At 44.0% G+C, this 24,122-nt stretch overlaps 1 protein-coding gene across 3 annotated transcripts in view; it reads left to right on the forward strand.

Moving 5' to 3' along the window:
- Positions 1–3,043: 3,043 nt before the first annotated feature.
- Positions 3,044–24,122, forward strand: part of Arhgap26 (Rho GTPase activating protein 26) — a 384,765-nt gene continuing 363,686 nt past the window's right edge. For all 3 annotated transcript variants that reach the window (XM_055622582.1, XM_055622584.1, XM_055622583.1), the window contains exon 1: positions 3,044–3,491. In XM_055622582.1, the coding sequence (XP_055478557.1) occupies positions 3,338–3,491 (154 nt within the window). In that variant the 5' untranslated portion in view covers positions 3,044–3,337. The remainder of the gene's footprint in view (positions 3,492–24,122) is intronic.

The following is a 24,122-nucleotide window of genomic DNA, read 5'->3' on the forward strand; positions in this document are numbered from 1 at the left end:
ACTTCGTCAGTGCTCCATGTGTTTGTGGGGAAGCCGTTCTATCTTTGGCTTCAATCTGTCACTTCTGCTGCAATCTTAGAAAGAAAACTCTCTTTTTGTAGTAGTAGTAGTAGGGGCAGATGAAGTCAGGACCTTAAAATGTGCACAACAAGTACTCCGCCATGGAGTTGCAGCAGCCAACCCTCCCTCTACCAGAGAATTTGAGACAGGGGCTTCGGTAATTTACTTAAACTGTCCCTGAGCCCAGGCAGGCCTTAAACTCCAGATCATCCTCCCTCAGGCTACAGAATAGCTGCGACTATGGTCCTGCACCACTTAAAACAAAATTTTTTTTTTCTGACTACAAGTTGAATTTGAGAGGGCCTCTAGAGAATGTAGCCACACAGTGGCTAGGGAGAACTCCGTGGAAAGTGCTTGCTTAGGGTGATGGAGAGTCTGTGCTCCATCCGCTGCACCAGCTCAGCACCGTTACAACCCGCCAGCACCACCAGGACGACCAACACATAAACAAATGAACCAACCAAATAAACCCCACATCAACAGAAGTTCAGCTCTAGGGCCAGAGACACTCTTTGCTGGTTTCATTTCTCTTTTTCATATGAAAGTCATCGCTGACCTTAACATCAATCAGTCGTTGATCTGTTTTCGTTTCTTTATTACCAGTGCACCTCTACTGTTGGCAAACCTGCATCTTTGGAGTTTCCTTCCTTTTGGGCCTACTTTCTAAGAAAGACACAGGCACATGTAAAATTTTGTATTCAATAATTGCTGTTTTCTAAGTCCCCTTTGATCATGATAGTGCCAAAAAAGTGGGGAGTCATTTAGCGGGGTTCTGGGTTGAAATTACAAGACTATTTATTACCCATTACATCTGTACACTTATAAACTTGTGAATGACTATAACAAGGACTTAGGGGCTGCTTTTGCTGTGGACGCCTTGATGCCTGAAGGTGGCCATCGGGGTGTGAACAGGGTCATCCATTGTTATCATCTCTGCTTCCACCTTGCACCTGTTCCTTTGCTGCTGGTCACCCTGGTGTGTAGCTAGATCAACAGGTCGGATGGCTAAACATTTTGTGGCAGGAGTTGTGAATGCCTCCCAGGCAACAGCAATTTACTTAATGCCCAAGATAATGATCTAGTAGATCACAGTTCACTCAAAGCTGTTTGTTTAACAGTGTGCGCTTCCTGTCTGCTGCCCTGGGCTTTTTTCTGTGTCATCTGGGAGTTCATGTCAGTCCTCCTAAAGACAGGGTTTGTCCTCCTTTCTTCTCAGTATAAAATCCCCCTTTTTTTGCTCCCCCCATCACTTTCTCTATTTTTTTTGGGGGGGAGGAAGGGGTGAGGATTGTAGGGAGAGGGAAAGTGGCTGGAGCTGACTTGTTAGGACCTGCATTAGACCTGTAACCTAGGACCGTAGGTTACAGGTCACAGCCACATCAATTTACATGCTTGGGAATATATTTGTGCCACACAGATTGATTAGCCATATCACCTGGTTCAAGTTACATAGTACATCGTAGATATTAATTACACGTCAAAAAGTGTCAGAGTTTCTACAGATGACAGTGAATGTATTACTTATTATGGATACATGTACTGTTGTGTGGGTATTTGTCCAACATGCCTCAACAAGACTAAACAAATAGTAATGGATCTCATTTTGTTTCATCCGTTTAATATTTATTGAATACTACATGATATGCCGGGCCTACTGTGGCAGAATGTGTTTTCAGAAATGGCCAGGACAATATTTCCTGTTCATGTCATTCTCCCCTCTAGAGGTTCAGTTGGAGTCTGAAACTCTTCTCCATTGTTCCCAAGCATCTAGGCTTCCGTCCAGGTAGCAAATTTATTCCTTGGTTGCCGTTTCTCTCTTTCAAAACAGAAGCAGTCAAGTTTCACGTTCTTTTTGGGCTCGAGATTCTATCCCGAGCCTAGTCCTGTGTCTACAGCAGCAGACCGACTGACAGCACAAACACCTCCCCGCAAGGGAAGGTGTGTCCTTAGTTACTGGACATAGAAATAATTTAGCTAAGGACAGCGCCTGCTCTCTAGGAGTTCACCATTTAGTTCTAGACTCTGGGACCCAGCGTGCCACATGCACCAAGTTAGCTGTCAGTCTTGACTCCCGTAATGATCAAAGGGTGGGTGCTCACCCTTAGGAGGTGGGAGGGATGCATCTGTTGTTGAATACTAGTCCTTGTTCTAACTGACGGGGCTGCAGCACCCGCCCGGAGAACTGCGGCGGCACGTGCCCTTGTGAAGATGTGCAGCAGCGAAGGATAACAGACATTGGACAAAATTGTGTAAAACGGTGCTAGGAAGCCAGCAGGAAAACGAGGCGGCTGAATTCTTGCTAAGGACGTGAGAACCTTCGGTGGGGGGCAGCCGTGGGCGCGTTTTGAGAAGGAGTGGCCACGAGTGGGACGGACAGTAGGGGGCGAGAGGACTGCAGGCAAGGAGAGTTGGTAATTTAAAGAAGCAAACCTGTCCTGCACGACTGGAAGCGGATTGTGCGAGCTTCGAGCGCTCGGAGTTCTCCTAGGGAAGGGGACGTTTTTTCAGTGCAAGCTCCGTTGTCGGGTGGGCTGCGGCGAACAGCAGTTCTCCTTCTGGATTTTCCCTTCTTTGGCACACTAGGCTTTTCGGTTCCCTGGATCAGCAGACGTCTTAATCCAGGCTCGGGTTAGAGTCCCACGGGGCGGGCCAGGTTCAAGGTGGCGGGGGCGCACCCACCACCGAAGGCAGCACCCGGCTCCAGTTCTGCAACCTTCGATGAGCGGGAGGGGGCGGGACTTGCTCTGCGGACCTAGTGTGGTGTGAACTCCGCCCCTCTCCCAGGCCCCGCCTCCTGAACGATCTGATTGGACTAGAACCGCGGAAGGGCAGGGCGTCCTCGGGCGGCCCCGGGGGTCGGGCTGAGGAAAGCACGCTGATTGGTCCTGTAGGGGATTAGGTCATCGCTAGCAGGTTTGGGCGGCCCGGACGCCGGCGGGGCGGCCGAGGCTTCTGTGAGAGGGCGCTCGAGGCGGCTGGGAGCTGCTTGAGGCTGCTGGGGAGCGAGCCCGCAGAGGAGGCGGGGAGGCGGTGGCCGCGCTCGCTCGCTGTTGGGCGCCGCCAAGGCTCCGCCAGCGCACCTCCTGCCGCCCGGTGGCTCTCCGCAGGAGCACCGTCCGTCCGTCCGGGTCCTGGCTGCGGTCCAGAAGCTCCCGCTCCCGCTGACCCCGCGCGCGGGGCCGGCCGACGCCACCCACACCTGTGGATCGGCCGTGGTCGCCGGTGTCGGCCGAGCAGCGCGCAAGGCGCGTCCCCTCCGCCCGGCTCCGCGGGCAGAATGGGGCTCCCGGCGCTCGAGTTCAGCGACTGCTGCCTCGACAGCCCGCACTTCCGAGAGACGCTCAAGTCCCACGAAGCGGAGCTGGACAAGACCAACAAATTCATCAAGGAGCTCATCAAGGACGGGAAGTCGCTCATCAGCGCGCTCAAGAGTGAGTGTCCGGAGCGGGGCAGGGGGGCTCGCGGTGGCGGCGCCCGGCTCCGGGCTTCCACCTCCGCCCCTTCCCCGGGCGCAGAGCGATGGGTGTCCATGCTCCTGTGATGCAGGAAGGATACTCGAAAAGAGCGGGTCGGCTTGCCTCTGAGGAGTCCCGTCGCCCGGCCCTCGCATTCTTGGACGGCCGGGAGGTGGCCATCCGGGTGGCACCTTGGGTTGGGTGTGTGTGTGCGACACAGGTGTCTCTGGCGTGAGGCTGGTACGCCCAGCCGGCCGCAGCCTGCTGGGAAACCCATCGCTTCCCCGCTCCCAGGGTTCGGTATCCTTAGGGGGCTGGTTGCTCACCCCGGTGCCCAGCCTTGGGAATGGAGCGTGCGAGGGGGCGCTGCCCATCCCCGGGAAGAGGAGAGTGGTGACTGTTTCGAGCCCTGCACGCAGCTCTAGCCTCGTCCGGGACTGCCGGGTTCTCTGCGTTGGAGTGATTGGTTAGCTGCATTCCTGGGAACACTGACAGTAATCCCTAGACATACATCAGTGCGGTGTACGTGTGCGGGTTTAGCAGAAGGTGACAGGGGTGGGAGTATAGAACCAGAGTGTTCCTTTACTCTAAACTGTGGGCGAAGGTTTAAAAATAGAACGAACACATCCGTCTCTCTCCTTCTCCTGGTCCCTTGCTCTATCTCCCCCACCCCCTTCAGCCATCCCTGAAAACTGAACAGGCTGAGAGGGAATGTCCTCAGCCCTTGATCAGAAAACGAGAAGTTTAAGATCATCTAAAAGAGTCCCTGAGCTTCTGTGAAGCCATTTTTTTGTCCCCGCCCCTCCCCCCCATCTTGGTACAAGGTGTATGTGTTATAATTTGCATGCGGTGTAACTTTTGCAGAGCAAGCCCAGAGTTTCTTCTCCTTGTGGCCAAATTAGAACATTCTAGGACTGAGCACCTTGCAGGGCGAGAAGGGTACCTTTTCATTGGGTTCATTTAAAAATAGTTCAGGAGATCTTTTCATTTTGATACTCAGGAAGTGGAGGCAGATAGTGGAATTGTGTTTGAGTCTTTACTTTTCCTGTCTCTGATGGGTTTCCTAATAGATGGTATCTTTCAGCTAAGAATGGTTGCCTCACCAGAGTAGGAGTCTAGCTGTGAGAATGGTCCCCAGGCTTCTTTAAAGAAAGACTTAAGTGCCAGGATATCATTTAAAAGCCTGTGGCTTTTAAAATTGAAGAGTGAGAGGATGGAATGTCAGGGCAGCAAGTGCCAGTCTTCTTGGGGTGAAACAAAGCTCAGGACAGACATCAGGAGACTTTTCTGGGCAGAGGCTCTGCAGGAGGCCGTGACTTACCTGAGGGGGAGGGACAGATTCATCAGTCAAAGACCAGGGCCTGCCTTGCTTCAGGAAACAAGTGACCTCTAGTAGGTTTGGGGCCCGCTTAGAAGCAGGGGTCTGAGTATTTTGGTTGCCGTTTATGCCTGCTTTTTTTCTGTCTTGGAAATAGGGTTTCCTAGTACCCTAGGCTTGCCAGGAGCCGGTGATCTTCCTGCCTCTGCCTCCCAAGAGTGCTAAGATTATGGCTGACCTCAGGCTAGCTTTAATTGATTCTCTGCTTCACTCAGCAAACATATGAAGTGCCTGCTGTTTCCTGGGCATTGCGCTGCGTACTAGGATGTAACAGTGACATTTTGGCTGCTCCCGTGGCTACAGAGGCACAATACTCTGTGGCAGCTGAGGTTTTATGTGTATATTAATCTCACACATCTCTTTTGATTTTGTAAGTGAGAACACAGGTTTGGGGAATCAGTAACCCAGAGTCATACAGCTTCATTCCCTGGCCTGGAGTTTTTGAATCTGCGTGGTCTGAGATAGAAATGTAATTCTTGCCAGTACAGAACTCTTGGTCTTTTCCTATCCTTTCTCCCCAGAATGAAGCCTGTAGGACCAAACTTGCTAGAATTTGGACTTGCATTTTGCACCTGAGCAATGAATCTGAGGAAGGTGTGTTGGGTGAATGGCAATCTTACTTCCACTATTTCTGAGAAGCTTTAATTCTTTAGATAGGAAGGACCTTTGCAATGTTGGGGTTCAAAGGTTAACCAGTCGGGTTCATCACCTCTGGGACTTTGTAGAAAGACTGAGGGTGGCCTAAGTATGTTGGTCTTTCTGCATCAAACTTTAGGGCTAACCACATCCCTCTGCTGCTGCTAAGTACTGCTTTATAGAGTGTGTGATTTATATGACCTCTTTTAAAACAAGTTTTTTAAAACAAGTTTTCACTATTCCCCCACCCCCCATTTTAGGTATTTTGTTATCATGAGGTGCTTGCTGCCTTGTATATCATATTAATTCCTATATGCTAATTTTCTTCAGTCATATTATTTTGATCATGTCTGTTAACGAGAAGCAAGTTTTTGTGCAGTACAGCCTAAAAAGAGATGACCACATGTACGGTTACATAGGTAGCATTGATTTTGTTTTGTCACTAGTACTTTTACAGAGTTCTAGGTTCAGATTTCCCTTGTCTGTGAATCAGAGATAATAAAAATGGCCAACAGCAGTGGCAGAGTTTAGCTACATCTACTTTGTGAATGACAACACCAAGCAGCCAAGAAGTCAGTAACCTGTCCAACGTACAAGGTGTTCAAATACAAGCTGACAAATTCCAAAGACATTCACCCGAAGCAACACTGTCATCTGGGTTAGTCTAAAACAGCTTCTCTGTGCATTGCTTTTTGAGAATCTGCCAAAATCTCCATCAAATGGCTTCATGAAAGCAACCCCCCTAAACGCTATATGGTTTCTCCATCCCTGACATGGACACAGGGCATAAGCAACAAAATGTCAGGGTTTTCTGTAAAAACAAAGAGAACAAGTTCTTAACTGGTATGCAGTTGAGCCTGGTCAATTCCCAGTCATTGCTGATGGTGATTCGTTCTGACTTTTTGTGAGTGGTACTCATTCAGTCACCCAGTACCCCTTCCTCTCAGTGGCTGATTTATTTTCTCAGCCCAGATGATTTTGTGTGTTCAGGTCTTTTCATTCTATCTGTAGAAGTGATAGGGGATGAGGGAGCTTTGGAGGTTCCTGGGTTCAAATCTTGACCTCAGTGCTTATTGTTTGACTCTGGGTACCTTGCTAAATCTGAGCTCCTCCTCTCTAAAATGGAAATAGTCACATGATCTCTCAGAGGCTGAAAGACACAGTGAACACAGTGAATGTTAAGACAACCAAACCCAACCCAACCCAACCCAACCCAACCCAACCCAACCCACCACCAGCACTTGGAGCTTGACCTTGGCGCCTCTCAGTTAATGTTCGCTAATACTACAGTATGCCAGCATTTGAGGCTGTGAGTACGTGGAGCTTCTGAGAACAAAAGGGGACGGGAGTAAATGTTGTCAGCTCTTTGGAACTCTCAACAGCTGTGTGTGTGAGCCACTGATGGGCACAATTGTAGAATTCTGGTAATAGTGTTTGTATCAAGTAGTGGTTATGCCAAAAAAAAAAAAAAAAGTGCTACAGGTTGAAAGGGAACAAAACCTGCAAATCTCCCAATGTCTCTTCTAGTAACTTGTTGGGTGACATTTCCTTCTCAGAGGAAGGCACTGTCTCCCTCCCTGTCTACATAACAGGCTTGTAGAATGCGCTGGTCTTTATGTGTGACCCTTTGGTGGACTCAATGGCAAAATGAATGTGGTTGTAGAGACATGAAAAGCTGTTAGTCTGAGGGGTTTGGGTTTGGGAAACCATGGTTCTTCACAAGTTGACAGTCGACTTCTGGATTTGTTGCTAGGACATACCCCTCAGAATCTGACTTCCACTCTCTGAAATAGAGAATCCTTCTTCTTATAGACTAAATGGGTGGGGCAGAAATGCAATTTTTAAGATAGAGGCATCACTGAGATATAATTCACATTATCTTGTATAGCTTACCTGTTAAAAACTTCCAACTCAGGGATTAGTATATAGTCACAGTTTGTGCAACCATTATCATCAGTCAGAGGGCATTTTTGTCATCTCCAAATGAACCTGTTTTCATTACCAGTTTTTCTTTTTTTTTCCATCCCAACCTCTGCTATTTCATCTCACCCTCCATCTAACTACTGGGTTTCCTGCCTCGGTAGAGTTGCCTAGTCTGGACATTAGAAGTAAAACTGCACTCATCCAGGTGTCAGTAATCACCTTTAGGCACCTCACTCATTTCAGATGGGGAGATGTTGAGTCAATAATGCATTCATTCTTTACAAGACAGGGGTTTAAGTAGAGGTGAGGGCGCACTGATTTATCTCCCAGGGCCTCAAAGTGTGTCCTGGTGTTTGCAGTCCGTGGGAGGGGTATGGAGTCTACCTGGTTTGATGGGTGCCGACTTAATAACCAAAGCAAAACGAAGAATCCAGCCCTTCCAGTCAAATTAGATTGTAATAGCGCATGAAGCTGTATTTCAGGTTGCTCTTTTGCAGAGTGATATGTTTGTGTTTGTTTCTGTACTAAATTAAATGAATGCTTTTATGTTATATTAGTTGAGCCTATACTTTTTATGGGCCCTTTTGGGGATGGTATGCCTTTTTCATTGACTTTTCAGATGTTACTGATGTTGAGATTTCTGTTCTTTCTCTTCCATCATATTCTCAAAGTGATTTTTAACACAAACAAATAGCCAGCATATTTCATTTTATTGAGTAAGTGCCAGTTCCTGTGCTAAGGGCCACATATTTTTCTTTAAGGTGAATGTAGTTGTCTTTCTGTATGTATGGGGGTTGGTTCTAATGTCTATCTTGGATATCCAAATCCTCAGATGCTCGTCTCTCTTTTATTGTTTAAACCTTCACATATCCTCCCGAATACCTGGGCAGCTCTATGTGGCTGCTAATACATACCATAATTCAAATTCTAGGGACATAATTGTTACATACTGTATTGTGTTTATGCAGCAATGACAGAAAAATATTTGCATGTGTTGAGCACAGGTACAGGTATCCCCCACCCCAAATATTTTCCATACTGGTTAGTGGAAACATAGCATCCAGATCTGCAGATATGTTGGGTCAGCTGCACTGTCCTGTTTCTGCATTTCTGGGATAAGTTGTCAAAATTCACACAGCTAGGAAATTGTGTAACCAAGTTTTAAACCTGGCAGTGATCTGCTTATCCTCTTTTGAACGTTACCCTTTGGTGCTTTCAATAAAAGTGCTGGCAGTGAAGAAGCAGACTTTCTTCTAGAAGGGGAAACACACAGCAGGTGCTAGGCTAATTGAGAAGATCATGCTAGTGCTTTATGGATTTCCAGCCCAGAGTAGCCAGGGCTAGCTAATATTCTATATTGTACTCTGAGATTTTCTCACCCCAGTAGGCTTAAAAGGAGCCTTGAAGGTGGGAAAGGTAGAGGGGGCAGCTTTTTTCTGCCTTGTCTTTGTAAAGCATTACTTTGTTTTTAGGAACTACCAAGTGATTACCAGTGAATCATTTTTAATTGAGTAAGAGAGCATTGAACAGGGACGCCACAAACCTGTTTTTGGTCTGAATTGTTTAAGTGAATGATTCATCTTCTTTATTCATTAAAACAACAGTGAAATATTTACCAAGTATGTGTACTTTAAGACCTGTTTGCCTTGCCTACTTGAGCATTTTTTCCTCAGTGAGAATGAGCTCTGTGTATTTGTGTGTGTGTGTGTTGTATGAACATGTGTGTGCAGCTGATGCACATGTCTGTGCAGTTGTGTGTGCCTGTGTATGTGGTGCATATCGTGTAACGGTTCTCTGACTTATTCAGGGAATTCACTGAACCCAGAGCTCACAGTTTGGCTAGGCTTGCTGATTAACTCAGATCCTGCTATCTCTGCCCTCTATAGCTCTGCAGTTAGAGGTTCACATGTGGCCACACTGGGGATCTAAACTCAGGTCCTCATGATTGTGCAACAGGAGCTTGTACCTGCTGAACCCTCTCCCTCAGCCTCAGGAACAAGCTGTTCTTGAATGGCATAAACTCTCAAAAGATGTCCACTGCCAGTTTGATTTGCTTAGCAGTAATTACGTTATATACACACACACAAACATACACATTAATAGGAGAACTTAATGGAACAAATAAATATGGAGCCAGGTAGCAAAGAATTGTTCCTAATTCCTTTGGTTTACTTTAGCAACTTGTGAAGAAAAGGGAAAGAAACAACTTTCCTAATTATTTGTAAATGGTGGTAATTTGCAATACTGACATTTGGAGTATTACTCATACAAATATAAACAACAGTTAATTAAATCCAAACAAGATTTTTTTTTTTTTAGTTTTTATATAACACTGGCTCTAAAAAAAAACATCTCTGCATGTTTCTCTACTTGAAGTTGCATTGAATAAATTGCATCTAATCTCTAATCTTCAACCCACTACCTGTGGCTTAGAATCATCTTCCCACTATTATTTTTTTAACTGTTATTAAGTACACTTTATTCATTTTGTATCCCCCCATAAACCCCTCCCTCCTCCCCTCCTAATCCCACCTTCCCTCTCCTTTCTTCACGAATGCCCTTCCCCAAGTCCACTGATAGGGGAGATCCCCCTCTCCTTCCTTCTGATCTTAGTCTATCAGATCTCATCAGGAGTGGCTGCATTGTCATCTTCTGTGGCCAGGTAAGGCTGCTCCCCCCTCAGGGGGAGGTGATCAAAGAGCAGGGCAATCAGTTTATGTCAGAAGCAGTCCCTCTTCCCATTACTATGGAACCCACTTGGACTAGACTTTGTTCTTTAGATCCACTTGAGGTTTACAGAGCATTTGAGTGGAATATAGACAAGGTTCCCATTAGAGCTTAGAATGTCTGTTCCTTCTGGTTTCTCCTCCTTTTTCTTTTTTTAAAACAGCTCTCAAAATCTTGCTACGTCTATTCTTGCTGATTAACCAATGTTGATTTTATTTTAGCCTCTTAGTGCTGGATGTTGAAGGTAAGGCCTTGCACATGAGAGTAATACACCCCATACCCCTGGTGTCTGATCGACTATTAATGAAAGTTTCCTGGTGGTACATAGTAGAGGGACATTGACAGGGTACAATGACTTGGACCCATTGTAATGTCATTATAGTCTCATTGTCTTAAAAACTGTCTATGTTCTATCATATGCTTTTTTTTTTTTTTAAATCTCCTACCAGCTGTGGATCTTTTTATTGTCTTTCTACTTTTGCCTCTTTTCAGATTATCAGATAGGTAGAACCAGTCTGTGGCCTTTTCAGATTGCTTTTGCACTTAGTAGTGTGTGTTTAAGGTTCCTCCATGTCTTGGTAATTGTTGGGTCTCATGGTTGGGTATGAGATTTTGTTCTTTTCTTTTTATCTGTTGAAGGGCATCATGATTGCTTTCAAGTCTGGACAATTGTGAGCGAAGCCGACCGTCATTTTGTTCAGAGACTCGAGTTTTCAGTTCATCTGGGTAAAGATCAGGAATGTGATTGTTGGATCATATGGTAGGAGTGTGATTGTTTTGTAAAGAGTAACCAAACTGTCTTCTGAAGTGGCCATACCATTTTGCATTAATCCAGCAGAGAGAGAGAGAGAGAGAGAGAACTCCTGCTGCTCTATCTATGGTGGTGTTAGCATGTTGACCATCTAATAGGTGGAGGGATTCATATTCACCCCCACTCTCCCTTCACAGTCTTCTGATGGCATATGCTGTTGAATATTTTTCACATGCTTATTTACCATTTGTGTGTCTTCTGTGATGGAATGTCTGTTCAGGTTTTTTTTTTTTCTCATTTTTCAAAACAAGCTTTTAAAATTATTATGGTAAAATATACATGGCACAAAATTTACTACTTTTAACAGCTTTTAAATAATGTTATATACTTCTGGGGCATTGAGTACATTCACAGTGTTATGTAACCATGCTCCCTAGTTTCAGAACTTTTCTGGCATCCCAAGCTGAAATTGTAGCTATAAAATAATGACTCCTCTCTCCTGTCCCACCCTGGACCCTGATAATTTGTCTTTATTTGATTGGTCTAGGTATTTCTAGATTCATACAAAAATTGTCATTTGTATGTGGATTATTTTATGTAGCATAATGTTTTCAGGGCTCATTCATGTTATACCAGACACTAGAGTTTGATTTCTTTTTATGGCCGAGTGTCTTATTGTTAAATGTTAATTGCTAGCAACCACAGAGAAGCATTATTCTTTCTCCTGTGAAATCATGGAAATGATTTTTCCTGTCCTTTTTTTTTTTTTCCTTTCATTCCAGAATGACCAGGAACACTTGCATTTGATATGCCATTTATCAAGTGTCTCCCAAGAATGTTCCATCATGTTTCCTTTCAGAGTAGCCATTTGTGTCAGGTCAGCATGCTTTTGGGGGAGTAGTAGTTCTTTTTCTTTCTTTTTTTTTTTTAGTTCCACTGTTGATAATTTACTTGACATGGAATTCAGCTGTTTTAAGTGGCTTGTGGAACAATTAGTAGAATCCAGTTGAAGAAAATTATTGTGACCCTGAAAACTTCCCCATGTCTGTTTGCAAGAGCCTTCTGTTCTCAGGCCATACACAGCTACTGATCCTCTTTCCCTCTCTTTAGAGCTGTCTTTGCTGGGAATTAGAGCTAAGTAGAATCATATAATATGTGGCCTTTTGTACCCAGGCGCTTTCACTTAGCATGTTGACTTGAGGCTCATCTGTGTTCTAGTTTTTATTAGTAGTTTGTTCCTTTCTGTTGCCGGAGAGTATTCTGTTTTGTAAACTGTGAGTTGAGTTTTGGTTGTTAGCTTTCTTGAATGATTCGACTAAGAATGTTTACACACACACCTTCGTGTGGGCATGTTTTTACTTCTAATTTCATGTCTTACCTCGGAGTAGAATTTCTGGGAAACTTAGGTAGAATTTTGAGTTAAACCTAGGCTTGAAGGAAACATGCGCTTAATTTTTAAAAGCCCGACAAATCGCTTCCCACAGCAGAAGCGCCATATTACATGTCAGCGGTGTACGGGCCTTGCCAAGCCTTCTTTTGACTGTAGCAAACCCCTGGAGTAATGCGTCTCATTTCGTTCTAATTTGGATTTCACTGATGACTAATGATGTTGAGCTTCTGTTCATGCATTTACTGGCTATTTTGTTTGCTGAAATCTGCATTCACACATATTTTATCCTCGTCTTCGTTCCATAACACTTTTGGTGATGAAGTGAACAGTGCTCAATTCACTTTGTCCATTTGTCATCTCTTGGAGACCCTTTGCTTCCATCTGCGATAGTCTCACATGTATCTCAGGACTGAAGGACTTAGGAGACTGTTTTTTTTTAGGGGTGGAGCTTCATCTTTCTGCTCTGTATAGGCCCATCACCATCTCTCATAGTGGGTCTCACAGGCAGGCATTGGAGTCTTTAGGCCATGACCCAAACCCCTGAGCTGATTGACTACTCCTGAAAATTGTTAGGACCTCAGAGCTCTTGGAGAAAGCAACTTCTGTAGGGGACTGTATTATCCTGCGAAGACCACAGCATTTCCAAGAATTAGCCAAAGGAGGGATACCGTTAAAAACCTAATAGTCAAAGGAATTATTTTAGATTTACATTAATGATCGATTTTTTATTTAATTTGACAATTACAACTCAATATATTTCAACCAATAACACTTTTTTTTTTGTTAGTAAAGAAAACTTTCATGCACAAATTGAGAGCTTATGCAGTGCTCTTGCCATGTACTCAAAAGCCCTGGACTGTAAGGACTCTGTGGGTGAGGTTACAGGTGCAGAAGATGAAGGGAAGATGTGGTGGGGAGGCTATTTGTGACTGGAACACAGTGGTGGGAAATGAGTGGGTGAGTCTAGAACCCATGTCATAGAACAAAAGTATCTTGGGTCTCATCCTCATTGTGATGGATGACCATGGGAGGTTGTTATATGGTCCAATTGATGCTTTAAAAAGATTATAAGTATCAGGGATTGTGGGCATGCCTTTAATCCAAACACTTAAAAGGTAGAGGCAGGCAAGAGAATAAGAAGTTCAAAGTCATTTTTAGTTGCATAGGGAGTTCAAGGCCAGCAGAGACAGGATAGTGGGACAAGATGGAACAAGGATCCAGTTAGGAGGCTGTTGGGATAGAAATAAGAGCCATAGCACCTTGGACCTGGATGGTAACAACAAGGCTGGGTGTTTTTATCAGTAGAGCTGACACGATTTCCTTAATTGAATGTGGACTCTCAGAGAAAAGAGAGAAATCAGGAATGACTCAGAATGTTTTTGACCTGAGCTATTATGTAAATGATGCTACTATTTTCTGAAATAGAGAAAAATTGAGGAAGATTAGGTTTGGGGAGAAAATCAACTGTATGAATAGATAACTTAGTTCAAAGGCAAATTTAGGTGGCACTGACATACATAATTCACAAGTATGTACTCATACTAGAGAAGTACACAGAGTAATGCCTTCTCACACTCTCTTCTTCCTCTACTTCTTCCTCCCTTTTCCCCTCCCCTCCTTCTCCCCGCCCTTCTTTTTTTCTTCCTGGAGGTCAAGTTCAGTGTTTCACATGACGGACTCGGTGCTCTGCCCCTGAATGACACACAGCCCCAGGAGTCTCTTTTCATTCACTTTGGAACACTCTTTTTCTTACCCATTTTTTGTTCATTATGTTCTAAAAATGGGATTTTACTACATGCTTTTTTGTTTTACTTTTCCCATGAGTCCCTTATCTTGCTTTTTCTAGGTCAGTACACATGTATATTCTGCATTCCTTTTGATGATTTCAGAGAGTTGGATTATTGGATTACCTCCGTTTTTCAGTTAGAGAAAGTGACACAGTGATCATTCCCCTATCTGCCTTTGCATGCTGGCCTCAGTAATTGAAATATTTTGGATCTGCTGTGGACTCCAGCTTCTAGGTTTTGTAACAGCCATTATTTAGGTCTTTTACTTCCCTGTAACTAATTGGTTTTGTGCTTGTGAATATGTGCTAGATTATGTTTTGAAAGCATAACTTTTTAGTTTAATTGGAAGCATTCGGAATAGGCTGCCTTTTAAGGCACAGATACTGATTCTGAAAGAATGAGGTGCTCCTTTCCCCCATGTTATGGTAGGCTGAGAAATGCAGGCTTCCTTATTAGTTTTAGACCCGTCTAATATCTTTTCTGAGCTGCAGATTCTTACAAGTACAATGGGAGATGAACCATACTTTGCCCATATCAAAGACACTCTTCCAAACTCAAACTGTGGAGCCTAGCAGGAAGAGCATGTTTGTTAGGATGAGAACAAACAGCATTAGTAGCTAGAGGGATTTTTATAAATTAGAGTCACCGGGGTTTCCACATTTTGTAGAAAACCGGAGTGGAGGAAGAGAGGAAATAGTGAGAACAGCTTGGCGGTGGGGGCCAGACGCTGTCACAGCCTGTTTATGTCTGGCTCATCTCACCTTGGTTGGAAGGCATAGAATGCTGCAGAGGGTGAGTTTGGAAACTGGGCAGTTGCCTACTATATTTAGAAAGAGGAGATTCCTGGGGTTGGGTGGGGTGTTCATGTGCATGTGTGTGTGTGTTTTCCTTGCCAGATGGACAAAGGTTTGGGGCTTGAGAATTTTGGATCAACCCTCATTAGCTAGCCAGCTTTTCAGGGCCAACTCAGTAGCTGCTTCGACTCCTGCTGCCACACAGGAAAAGCCAAAATAAACTCTTTTTTGTATGGGTTGTAAAGACACCACAGGTAGGCTTCAAAGCTCATTTGATCTCGCTATCATATTGACATTTACGCTTACTGCAGGCTCATTGGAACACTTTGAAAATGTGAACTGGCTATCCCAAGTGGCTTCAGCAAGATTTCCAGGCAGCGGAGTTGAACTTTGGGTGTTTCTATGTCAAGGTCACTGTTGAGCAGATAAGACCTGAACTGCAACAGAGTTCTGACTGTGTATCTCATTTTTACACTTGTGGGTCAGCTGTGGACAAGGAAAAAAATGCAATTGAAGTGGCATATTTGCTTTTGTTCATGTCTGTTTCTTTGTCAGAGCTAGTTAATGTCTATGAATGGCACACAAATCAAAAGACAAAAGGGACCGTGAGTATTCCTCCAACCCTGTGTCTTGACCCCAATCCCACTGAAAGCAACATCTCGCCAGTGTCGTGGGTATTCTTTAAATGAAATTTATTAATCCATCAGCAAGTGTATATGTGTGTATTCATTTGTACACCTGCATACACTTATGCACTTAGAATGATCCCATATGTACTGTTATGCATCTAATTGTGATATATTTTACATGTTCTGTACTTGTACATACATGCCATCATGTGGATGAAGCACTGCTTTTTTTTGACCATTCCCCTATTACACAATTAGACAGTTTTGGATCCTTGGGCTGGAGCTATAACTCAGTCGGTAGAGTGCTAGCATGTATGAAGCCCTGAGTCTGATCCTCAGTTATGTATAAAACTGGACATCATGACACATGTCTATGATCACAGCATTGGGAGGGTACAGGCAATATGACCAGAAGTTCAGACTTGTTCTTAGCTACATAGAGAGTTCCAGGCTAGCCCCTGGACTACCTGACACTTTCTATCTATCTGTCAGTCTGTCTATCTCTGTATATAAGCACAAGAAATATGTGTATAAATACATACATATACATATGTATACATGCTTATAAACATATATGTACACACACGTGCATGTATATAAACATGAGTATGTACACACATATATACATGCATTAAGTATGATTATGCAATTTTACAGATGTATATGAACACATGCACATATAAATTTAAACATGTTTGTGCACATACATACACATGTATAAAAACACATAAAGGTAAACACATATGCTTTGAGGCACATACCTCTGTCAGGGGACACAGAAGTGATCATATCTGTAGGATGAGTTTCTACTCTGGAACTGCTCAGCCAAAAGCACTATATGTTTATTTTTCACTGTGATAGATATTTTCTGGGAATTTTTACATGAAGGTCCGAGTGAGCTGAATTTCCTAAGCCATGATTTTTAGAGTAGGAAATAAGCTTCTTTACTATTTAAAATAGCTTCTATAATATAAAACTTGGACTTCTCTTCTGCTTTATGTGTACTGTTCATCTTAGAATTAAAAGCTCTAGTGAAAATTACTTCCTAGAATGTGATACAGCTATGTCGTAGAGTCACCCAAGTATAAGGTCTGGTCTTACGTTCTAGAGTGGTGTTGTTGAGTTTTCACCTGGTGTGGTATGTGCTCTCTCCAGGAGGGGTGGCAAGTGCTTGATCTCCTACAAAGCTTTGGGGATTGGGGCTGGTGACTTTGAGCTAGTAGGCATGTCTTATCTATGGTGGAAGCTTGCCTGTGAGCACGGGTGTTCCTGCAGGCAGGACAGGGGGATGTTTTGTGTGCCAACCCTCCCCCCACCCCCCATAGTGGCTTTTCTTGCAGATCTTAATATGTCTTTTTGATGGAGGACAGGCTAATGCCACATATGCTCTCTGGCTTATGCTCAGGTACTTGGAACAACTCTTATTGGTCTAGAGCAATTGGTCTAAATCAACCCGTGGATAACAACCCTTTGGGGGGTCAAAGGACCCTTTCACAGGGGTCACTTAAGACCATCAGAAAATACAGATATTTACATTATGATTCACAACAGTAGCAAAATTACAGTAATAAAGTAGCAACAAAGACAGTTTGATGATTGGGGGTCACCACAGCATGAGGAAGTTATGAAAGGGTCACAGTACTAGAAAGGGGAGAAGCATTGGTGTAGAAGGATACGCTGGTGGCACCTGTCAGAGTGGACCAGGCACTTGTCCCTGTTGTGGGTGTTTAGCATCTGGAAAGGGGGCAGGGAAATCACAAGCAGTCCATGGCTCCAGGCGTGAGTACTGGCAGTTTGGAGGGGCATGGGAGAGGAAGCAGAGACCTTTGGGAAAGGCTAGTTAAGTCTTATCAGGTCCAAAGAAGCCCGTGTTACTTATCTGCCATTTGTAGGTCACCTCTGCTAATTTTGCCTCACCTTCACCATTCTTTATTAACTTTGAGAAAGCCTATTCCAAATCTCATTTATTTTAGAAGGGAAATTTACAGCAAAAAGAAGTCTTAGGCTTGGTGGGTTTATCTACTTTGCGTTATAAAAAGAATCATAGTCATTAAATTAAAAAGTACTTGTCACGGTATTACTTAAAATAGTCTCATATTTCAGCAATAATAAGATTCATGGTATACTGAACACTGTCCTAACGTAGACACATTAGAGAGAATGGATATCTGTCTTACTTGTTGCTTAGCACGAAAGGTACAGGAGTGATGGGCTTCACAGTCTAGGGTGCAGTTGTCCCTGAGTGGGAGGCTCTGTGCTAAGGGGTACAGAGAGAGTGACAGGAAGCACACACTTTCAGAAATCCACTTAGTGGAATCGTTACTTAAATGTTCAGAGCTATGGAGATGAATACAGGGAGGGTTCTATGGAATTTTTCAAAGGAAATGTACTGATACCAATGGAAAGGAGAATGGATTAAGACAAGAAAAGATAAGGAGAGGGAGGAGCTGGGGTGCCCTCAAAGTGCTGACTGAACTCAGTGCTACCTTAGATTTGTGGTGTGTGACAAAGACAAAGAGTTGAATGATGCTTGCTTCATGCGGGCACGTAGTGGAGAGAGTGTAAAGTACTGGATTGGAGCTCTGGAAGAGGCTTGGGGGCTTTGGATCTCTCCAGGTGTTATTTGAAGTGAATGAATTAATAATGATGAGAACTGTGCAGTAGTCCTCAGCCTTCGTTGTCTGTGGAGCCTGGCAGACACCCCCCAGAGACTTTGATGTAATATGTCTAGGCTGGGAACTGTAAATATTCCCAGGTGGTAGAGACCGGAGGAGAAGAGAGAGGAGGCTGAAACCACAGGCCATATCAACATGTAGCAGGCAGGTAGAGGAGGCTTGGAGCGAGTCAGAATTGATGAATAGGGATTTTGTCTTGGACATTTTGGGTGAGAACATTCCCAGAGGCCTTTGGATTTGACCTTTGGAGTAGAAACTGAAGAAAGCAGCCTAAGTGCAAGTTGGTAATTACTGTCTATATAATGATATTACTATGAAAAATAGATGGGAATTATATAGATGTTGTGCTTGGTGACATAAACACAATGTAAATGAAGTATAAATGGAAACTATTTTCTTCATTACCTGGTTGTCCTGGCTACAAGGACAATCTTTTGAGTTATACCTGCCATACTTGCCCCAGAGAAATCTTAATCTTTTTTTTTTCTTCATACATTTTTGTTGCTGTTCTTCTTCTTCTTTTTTTAATTGTTTTTGTTTGTTTGTTTGTTTTTGTTTTTTGTTTTTGTTTTTACACAGGGTCTCACTATGTAGCTCTGGCTGTCCTGGAACTCACTATGTAGACCAGGCTGGCCTCAAATTCCCAGTGATGCTCCTGCCTTTACCTTCCAAGTACTGGGATTTAAGGCATGCACCACCATGTCCGGTCTTCTGCATGCTTTCTTAAAAGAGAGAATGCTGTAAGCTGTTCTCAGACTGTAAATTCCTAGGCTTTCCACCCAAGGAGATTCTGACGCCTGAGCTCAGTGGCAGGCCTGGAAATCGGTGTGGACCATAGCTTACTCTCCTTTCTCCCTAAAGGTGTGTGTGAGAGAGAGAGAGAGAGAGAGAGAGAGAGAGAGAGAGAAAGAGACAGAGAGAGAGAGCGAGAGCAAGAGAGAGCATGCATATGTTTGGGGGGTGTCAGACCACACAGGAAGTCACAATAGGCCAAAAGAGATTCTGTCTAAACCTTGTTTGCCCTTAAGTCATCTTTTCCCCTTAATGTGCCCTGTTGAAGCTCTGCCTTACCTTGGGATAGCTCAGGTATCTGCAGGCTGTCATTCAGCACTAATAGAGGTCAAAGGAAGATGGAGTGTTCCAAAAATTATAAATGTTTCAGCAGCCATGACATCTTAGCCTCATGTGTGGCTTCATGCCTGGGATTCAGTTGTACCTTACCTATGCTAGGGAGCCTGCTAGGATCCTTTGAGCATTGGGGTTGGGGGTGGGGATGGAGAGCATCTGAAAAGAAACTTTCTATTCCTGAGCCGTCATAAGGCAGTCAGGGTTAAAGGCAGTTGGGGTCAGAGCCTGTAATTATGTTGCACATCTTGTTTTTCTTTAAAAAAACATTTGGGAAGCACAGTAATGTGGCTGAGCTGCTGCAGAGGCAGGGTGTCTGAGGAGGGACTGGTTGCTCACTGGAGCATGTACCCCAAACCCAGTGAGAGCTGACTGCCCCTCCACTGCAGCACCCGCAGCCACTCATTTCTGGCAAAGGGTCCTTCCTCTTTGGGTGCCTATCTCTGTTCTGATCTCTGCAGGGCTGGGTAGAGAAGACAACAGCTGCTGCGGGTGAGATCCCAAGATGTCGCTGTGAGGAAATCAGTGTTGCATTCTGCTCTGCTGTTTGCTTAGGAGAATCTGCATGCTGTTCTTCCAGAGATGGGTTTGTTGCTTCAGTGTCTGCCTGAGACGGACCTTACCCTGGGCAGCTTATCCAGCGGCTCACCACCTGCAGGACTCCTGCTGTGGACAGTATGGCTTTGTGGGAGCTGGAGGCCAGGCAGGCCGTGGGGAAGCTCCCTTGGCATCCTCAGGCCACAGCTCCCAGCTGTTTGGCCAGCCAGGCCGTGAGGCTGTCTGTGCTGGCTCTCTCAGCAAACTGCCTTAGTAGTGTGCAAGGTCAGCGAGTTACCGTGTGGCTGGTCTCATTAGAGCAGCAACGTGGTTCTCTTTAGAAAGGAATCCCTTCTCCTTTTTTATGAAGCCAGCACTCTTGTAATAAGTTCCCCAGCAGGGACGCTCTGCTCTGTTGCGTAGGAAATTGGAGGGGAACTGATCGCTTTGGCCTTGGTGTCTTTTGGGAGATGCCTTTGGCTTGTTTCTTCACTCCCTCACCTCATTTGGGCAGCACCACTTCTATCATCACTGCAAACAGGGCTTAGGGGTTTGTGCTGGAAGGTGATCAGTACCTAGAGTATCTAAAGCGTTTTAGTTTTACAAGTCTTGGTTCTAAATGTTAGGTTATGTTCCATAACCCCAAACCAGCATCTCTTAAAAAAAAAAAAAGTTAATTTTTTTTTCTGATGGTTATTTTACACGAGAGACTCACCAAATGTCAGCTAGAGAAGGATGAGTCATCTCTGTATGTGCCATCTCAGTCAGACTGATGTTGCTGGTGTGTGGGGCAGTATGGTGGGAGGTGGTGATGAGCAGAGGCCTTGGCGTTCTTTAGGATTTAGAAAGTGGCCTTATAATGCTATAACTCACATACCGCATGACTCTTTCACTTATAACACATAGTCCTATGGTTATTTGTAGACCTTGTATGCTGCTATAGTTATTTGGGAGACCATTCTTGTCATCTCTCTACTGTGCTTACATATCCCTCTTTCCCCCCCCCCCTCCCCCCTCACCCCCCCCCCCTTCCCCCCCCCCCCCCCCCCCCCCCCAGCTATAGGCAAGCTCTTCTTTGGGACTTTTAGCCTTGTGCAGCTACAGGGGATGTTGTGATGTCATTACCTGGGTCCAGGGACCTGGCACCATTTATCTCTTCAGCCAGGACGGTTTGATGGTTCTGCAAATGTCACTCACTCACCCCTGAGAGTGCCTGCAGGCCTTCGGTTAGCCTCTTTTATCTTGTTTCTGCCTGGGTGCTGAGTTTGCTTTACTGAGTAACTTCCTGGCTGAGAGTAGGAAGGAAGAGTTCAAGGTCTAGGGTGGAAATCAAGAAAGGAACTTTCAGAGTTTTTAACTTTTGCCTACTTGTGGTGCTAGGAAATGAACCCGAGGGTTTGTGAATTGTAGGCAAATGAACTATATATCCCCATCTTGAGAAAGTCTTGTCTTCACAGCAGAGAACATTCCTAGTGATACTCTATTTGGATAGTCATATTTGGAGGGCATCAGCTTTAAATATTTTGCAAACTGGATAAACAGATGGCTCAGTTCACTGATATGGGATAGTTGGGAGGATGTGTAAGTTTTAGCATGCAATCCCTCTTTTCTTACTTCAGACTTTCCAGCCCGAGAGTAGAGAATGTTTGCTTCCCTCTCCATTCAGGCTCTTGCCCTCATGCTCACCCTTTTCTTTGTGTCCTTTCTTCCCACCCTGCTTTCTTTCACTCCGACTGCTCAGCAGAATGTCTTGCTAAAAGGCCGAAGATGTGAGTCCTTGATATCACGCTGATGAGGAAGACAAAGCCCTCTTTAAAAGGGAATGACCTAGGCAAATTCTGGAGTAACAATTGTAGCTAAAAGTCTGTAGAGCCCACAGGTCGCTGCTGCTAGTCTTCACGACTGTAAACAACACCATGTAGGGCCCCTTTCCTGTTCAAGTTCCTGTGTTATGTTCCAGAGGTGAATGGACCTCTCAGAACCAGGGTGGGTACAGAATGTCCTGCTCCTGCTCCCTGGTTGGTTGCTATGACCAAAGCACTTAGGTTCTTATTTTTGCTTCTCCAGAGGGACTTTAGACAAGCCTCAAGTTTCCCTTTTTTATCATTGGGCTGGTGTAGTGCTGTTAAAATCATCTTGAATCAAGGAGGCCACTACTTATATTTCAAGAAATAAAAATGGGGTCAAGGAATGAGAGCATTATTTGGGTTAGTTGAACACCTCCAGATATAATTAAGTATTAATAAGACTATCAGGAGAACCTAGAAACCTATTTGGGAAAAGTAAGGAGACTGGGTATGAATTCTGATTCTTTGTGGGTACTGTATTTAGAAATTCTGGGAGTGACACACTTTGGACATACATAGATAAGTCCTGGACAAGATGGGATGCTCTCTCCCTGGAACCATCAGCCCCACTCTCCACAGAGCCATCAACAGCAAAATAAAACAGGCCACTCATTCTGCCTTCCTCAGATCTTATGTTGCTTCTTTTTCGCAGAGGTCAGTTGTTAAAAGAGTCCAGAACAGCATTTCCTTTCAATGGCACAAATAATACATATACATCTGGAGAGTATTTAGAAATTAAAGATGCAGAAAATACAAATGACGTCAGTAGTGCCAATTAGAGATACTCATTTAGGTTTTATCATCTTTCTACTCGATAGCTCATGACTGTCTTTCTGTATTATTACCACTCTTCAGCTGTGCTGTGTCGAGACTTCTTGGACTGATTTACAACTTCTGCACGGTTAGGTCTTGTGACTCTTTCCTTTCATGAGAATTATACAATTATTAATACATGCCTTTGTAAATGGGCCCCAGGTCTCCATTAGATAAATTCACAAGGCCGCTCTTACCTTTCTTCTGATCCATTTCCAGTCTCTTGCTTGATTTTTTTTTATCCCTCTGCTTTTTCTTTTTGTTTATGCAGAATTTTGGAGGCAAAGAGATTTTTTTTCAGAGACCCACATATTGAAAACATGATATTAGATTGACTTGATCCATAGTAATACTGATAGAATATCTGCTATCATTTAAATGCTTACAGTGTATTTCTCAAGTATTTTATAAACTTAACTTTTTTTTGGGGGGGGGTCAGGGCTAGTATCCAATCTAGAGCTGTATGCATACAACATAAATGCTTTACCATCAAGCCACACCTAACCGAACTTTATTTTTATTTTATTGAATCTTCATGATAAACTATGAGATATGTGCAGCTATAACCCCCAGAAGATTTCTAAGGGAAAGAGGGAAGGAGGGAGGGAGGGGGAGAGAGAGAGAGTTGGGAATCAGGATTTGAATGTCATCCAATGTTAGCCTTTTTGCCCTTGACCACTCAACTCCTTTTTCCTTTGAAAAAATGAGACAGTAGTATTAAGAACATTTTAAGGATTAACAGGAGCTATATACAAAGTACCTGGTATTAACTCATATTAGCTATCTCTATTTTAATGACTTTTTCTACCTTTATAAAATGGTAATCATTCAGGAATTTAAAATCCTGTCTTTGGCCTGTCCTTATGTCTAGATCTTTGGCCTTCTCAAGGAAGATGAATCCTTGTGTAAAGGATTACCTCTGGGAATCAGTCTGGACCTTATGATCTGACCATATTATACTGAACTTAATCTAGATGTTTTTTTTTTGTTTTAAACATGCCTGGTCACAAAGATTCTATAACATTCCTAAGAGGTCTGAGATACTGACTTCTCAAAAGTCATAAGTACCTAATATATAGTTGGAATCCAGTTACAGTATTCACATTTCAGATGAAAGGTCTCTTGTCAACTGGCCAGAGGTGGACACTTTTAGTGGGAACTGACCCTATTCATCGGTTACTCCCTGGATTCATCATAGGTGCCTATTGTGGTCCTTAATGCACAAAGGTTGTCCTGTGTAACAGTGTAATTATAAGACCCCTCTGTAATTATAGCCTCCTCCATTTTCCCCATTTCCCCCTTCAAATCACTTATCCTGCTATTCCCCTCTCTAGCACCCCACCCCACCCCACCACGATCATCTGTTTTTACTTTCCTGGTTTCTGTGGTTACCCTATGTTGCTACTCACATCTGAAGATTTGGAGTTAGGAGTCATAAGTCAATGAGAATGTGCAATATCTTTTGGGGTTACCATACTCAGTATGACCTTTTCTACTCCTGTCCATTTACCTGCAGATTTCATTTTCCTTTATAACTGGAGTATTCCATGTGTGTGTGTGTGTGTGTGTGTGTGTGTGTGTGTGTGTGTGTGTGT

This window comes from Psammomys obesus, unplaced genomic scaffold, assembly GCF_907164565.1.
Source record: "Psammomys obesus unplaced genomic scaffold, mPsaObe1.curated_primary_1811, whole genome shotgun sequence".
Classification (NCBI taxonomy): domain Eukaryota; kingdom Metazoa; phylum Chordata; class Mammalia; order Rodentia; family Muridae; genus Psammomys; species Psammomys obesus.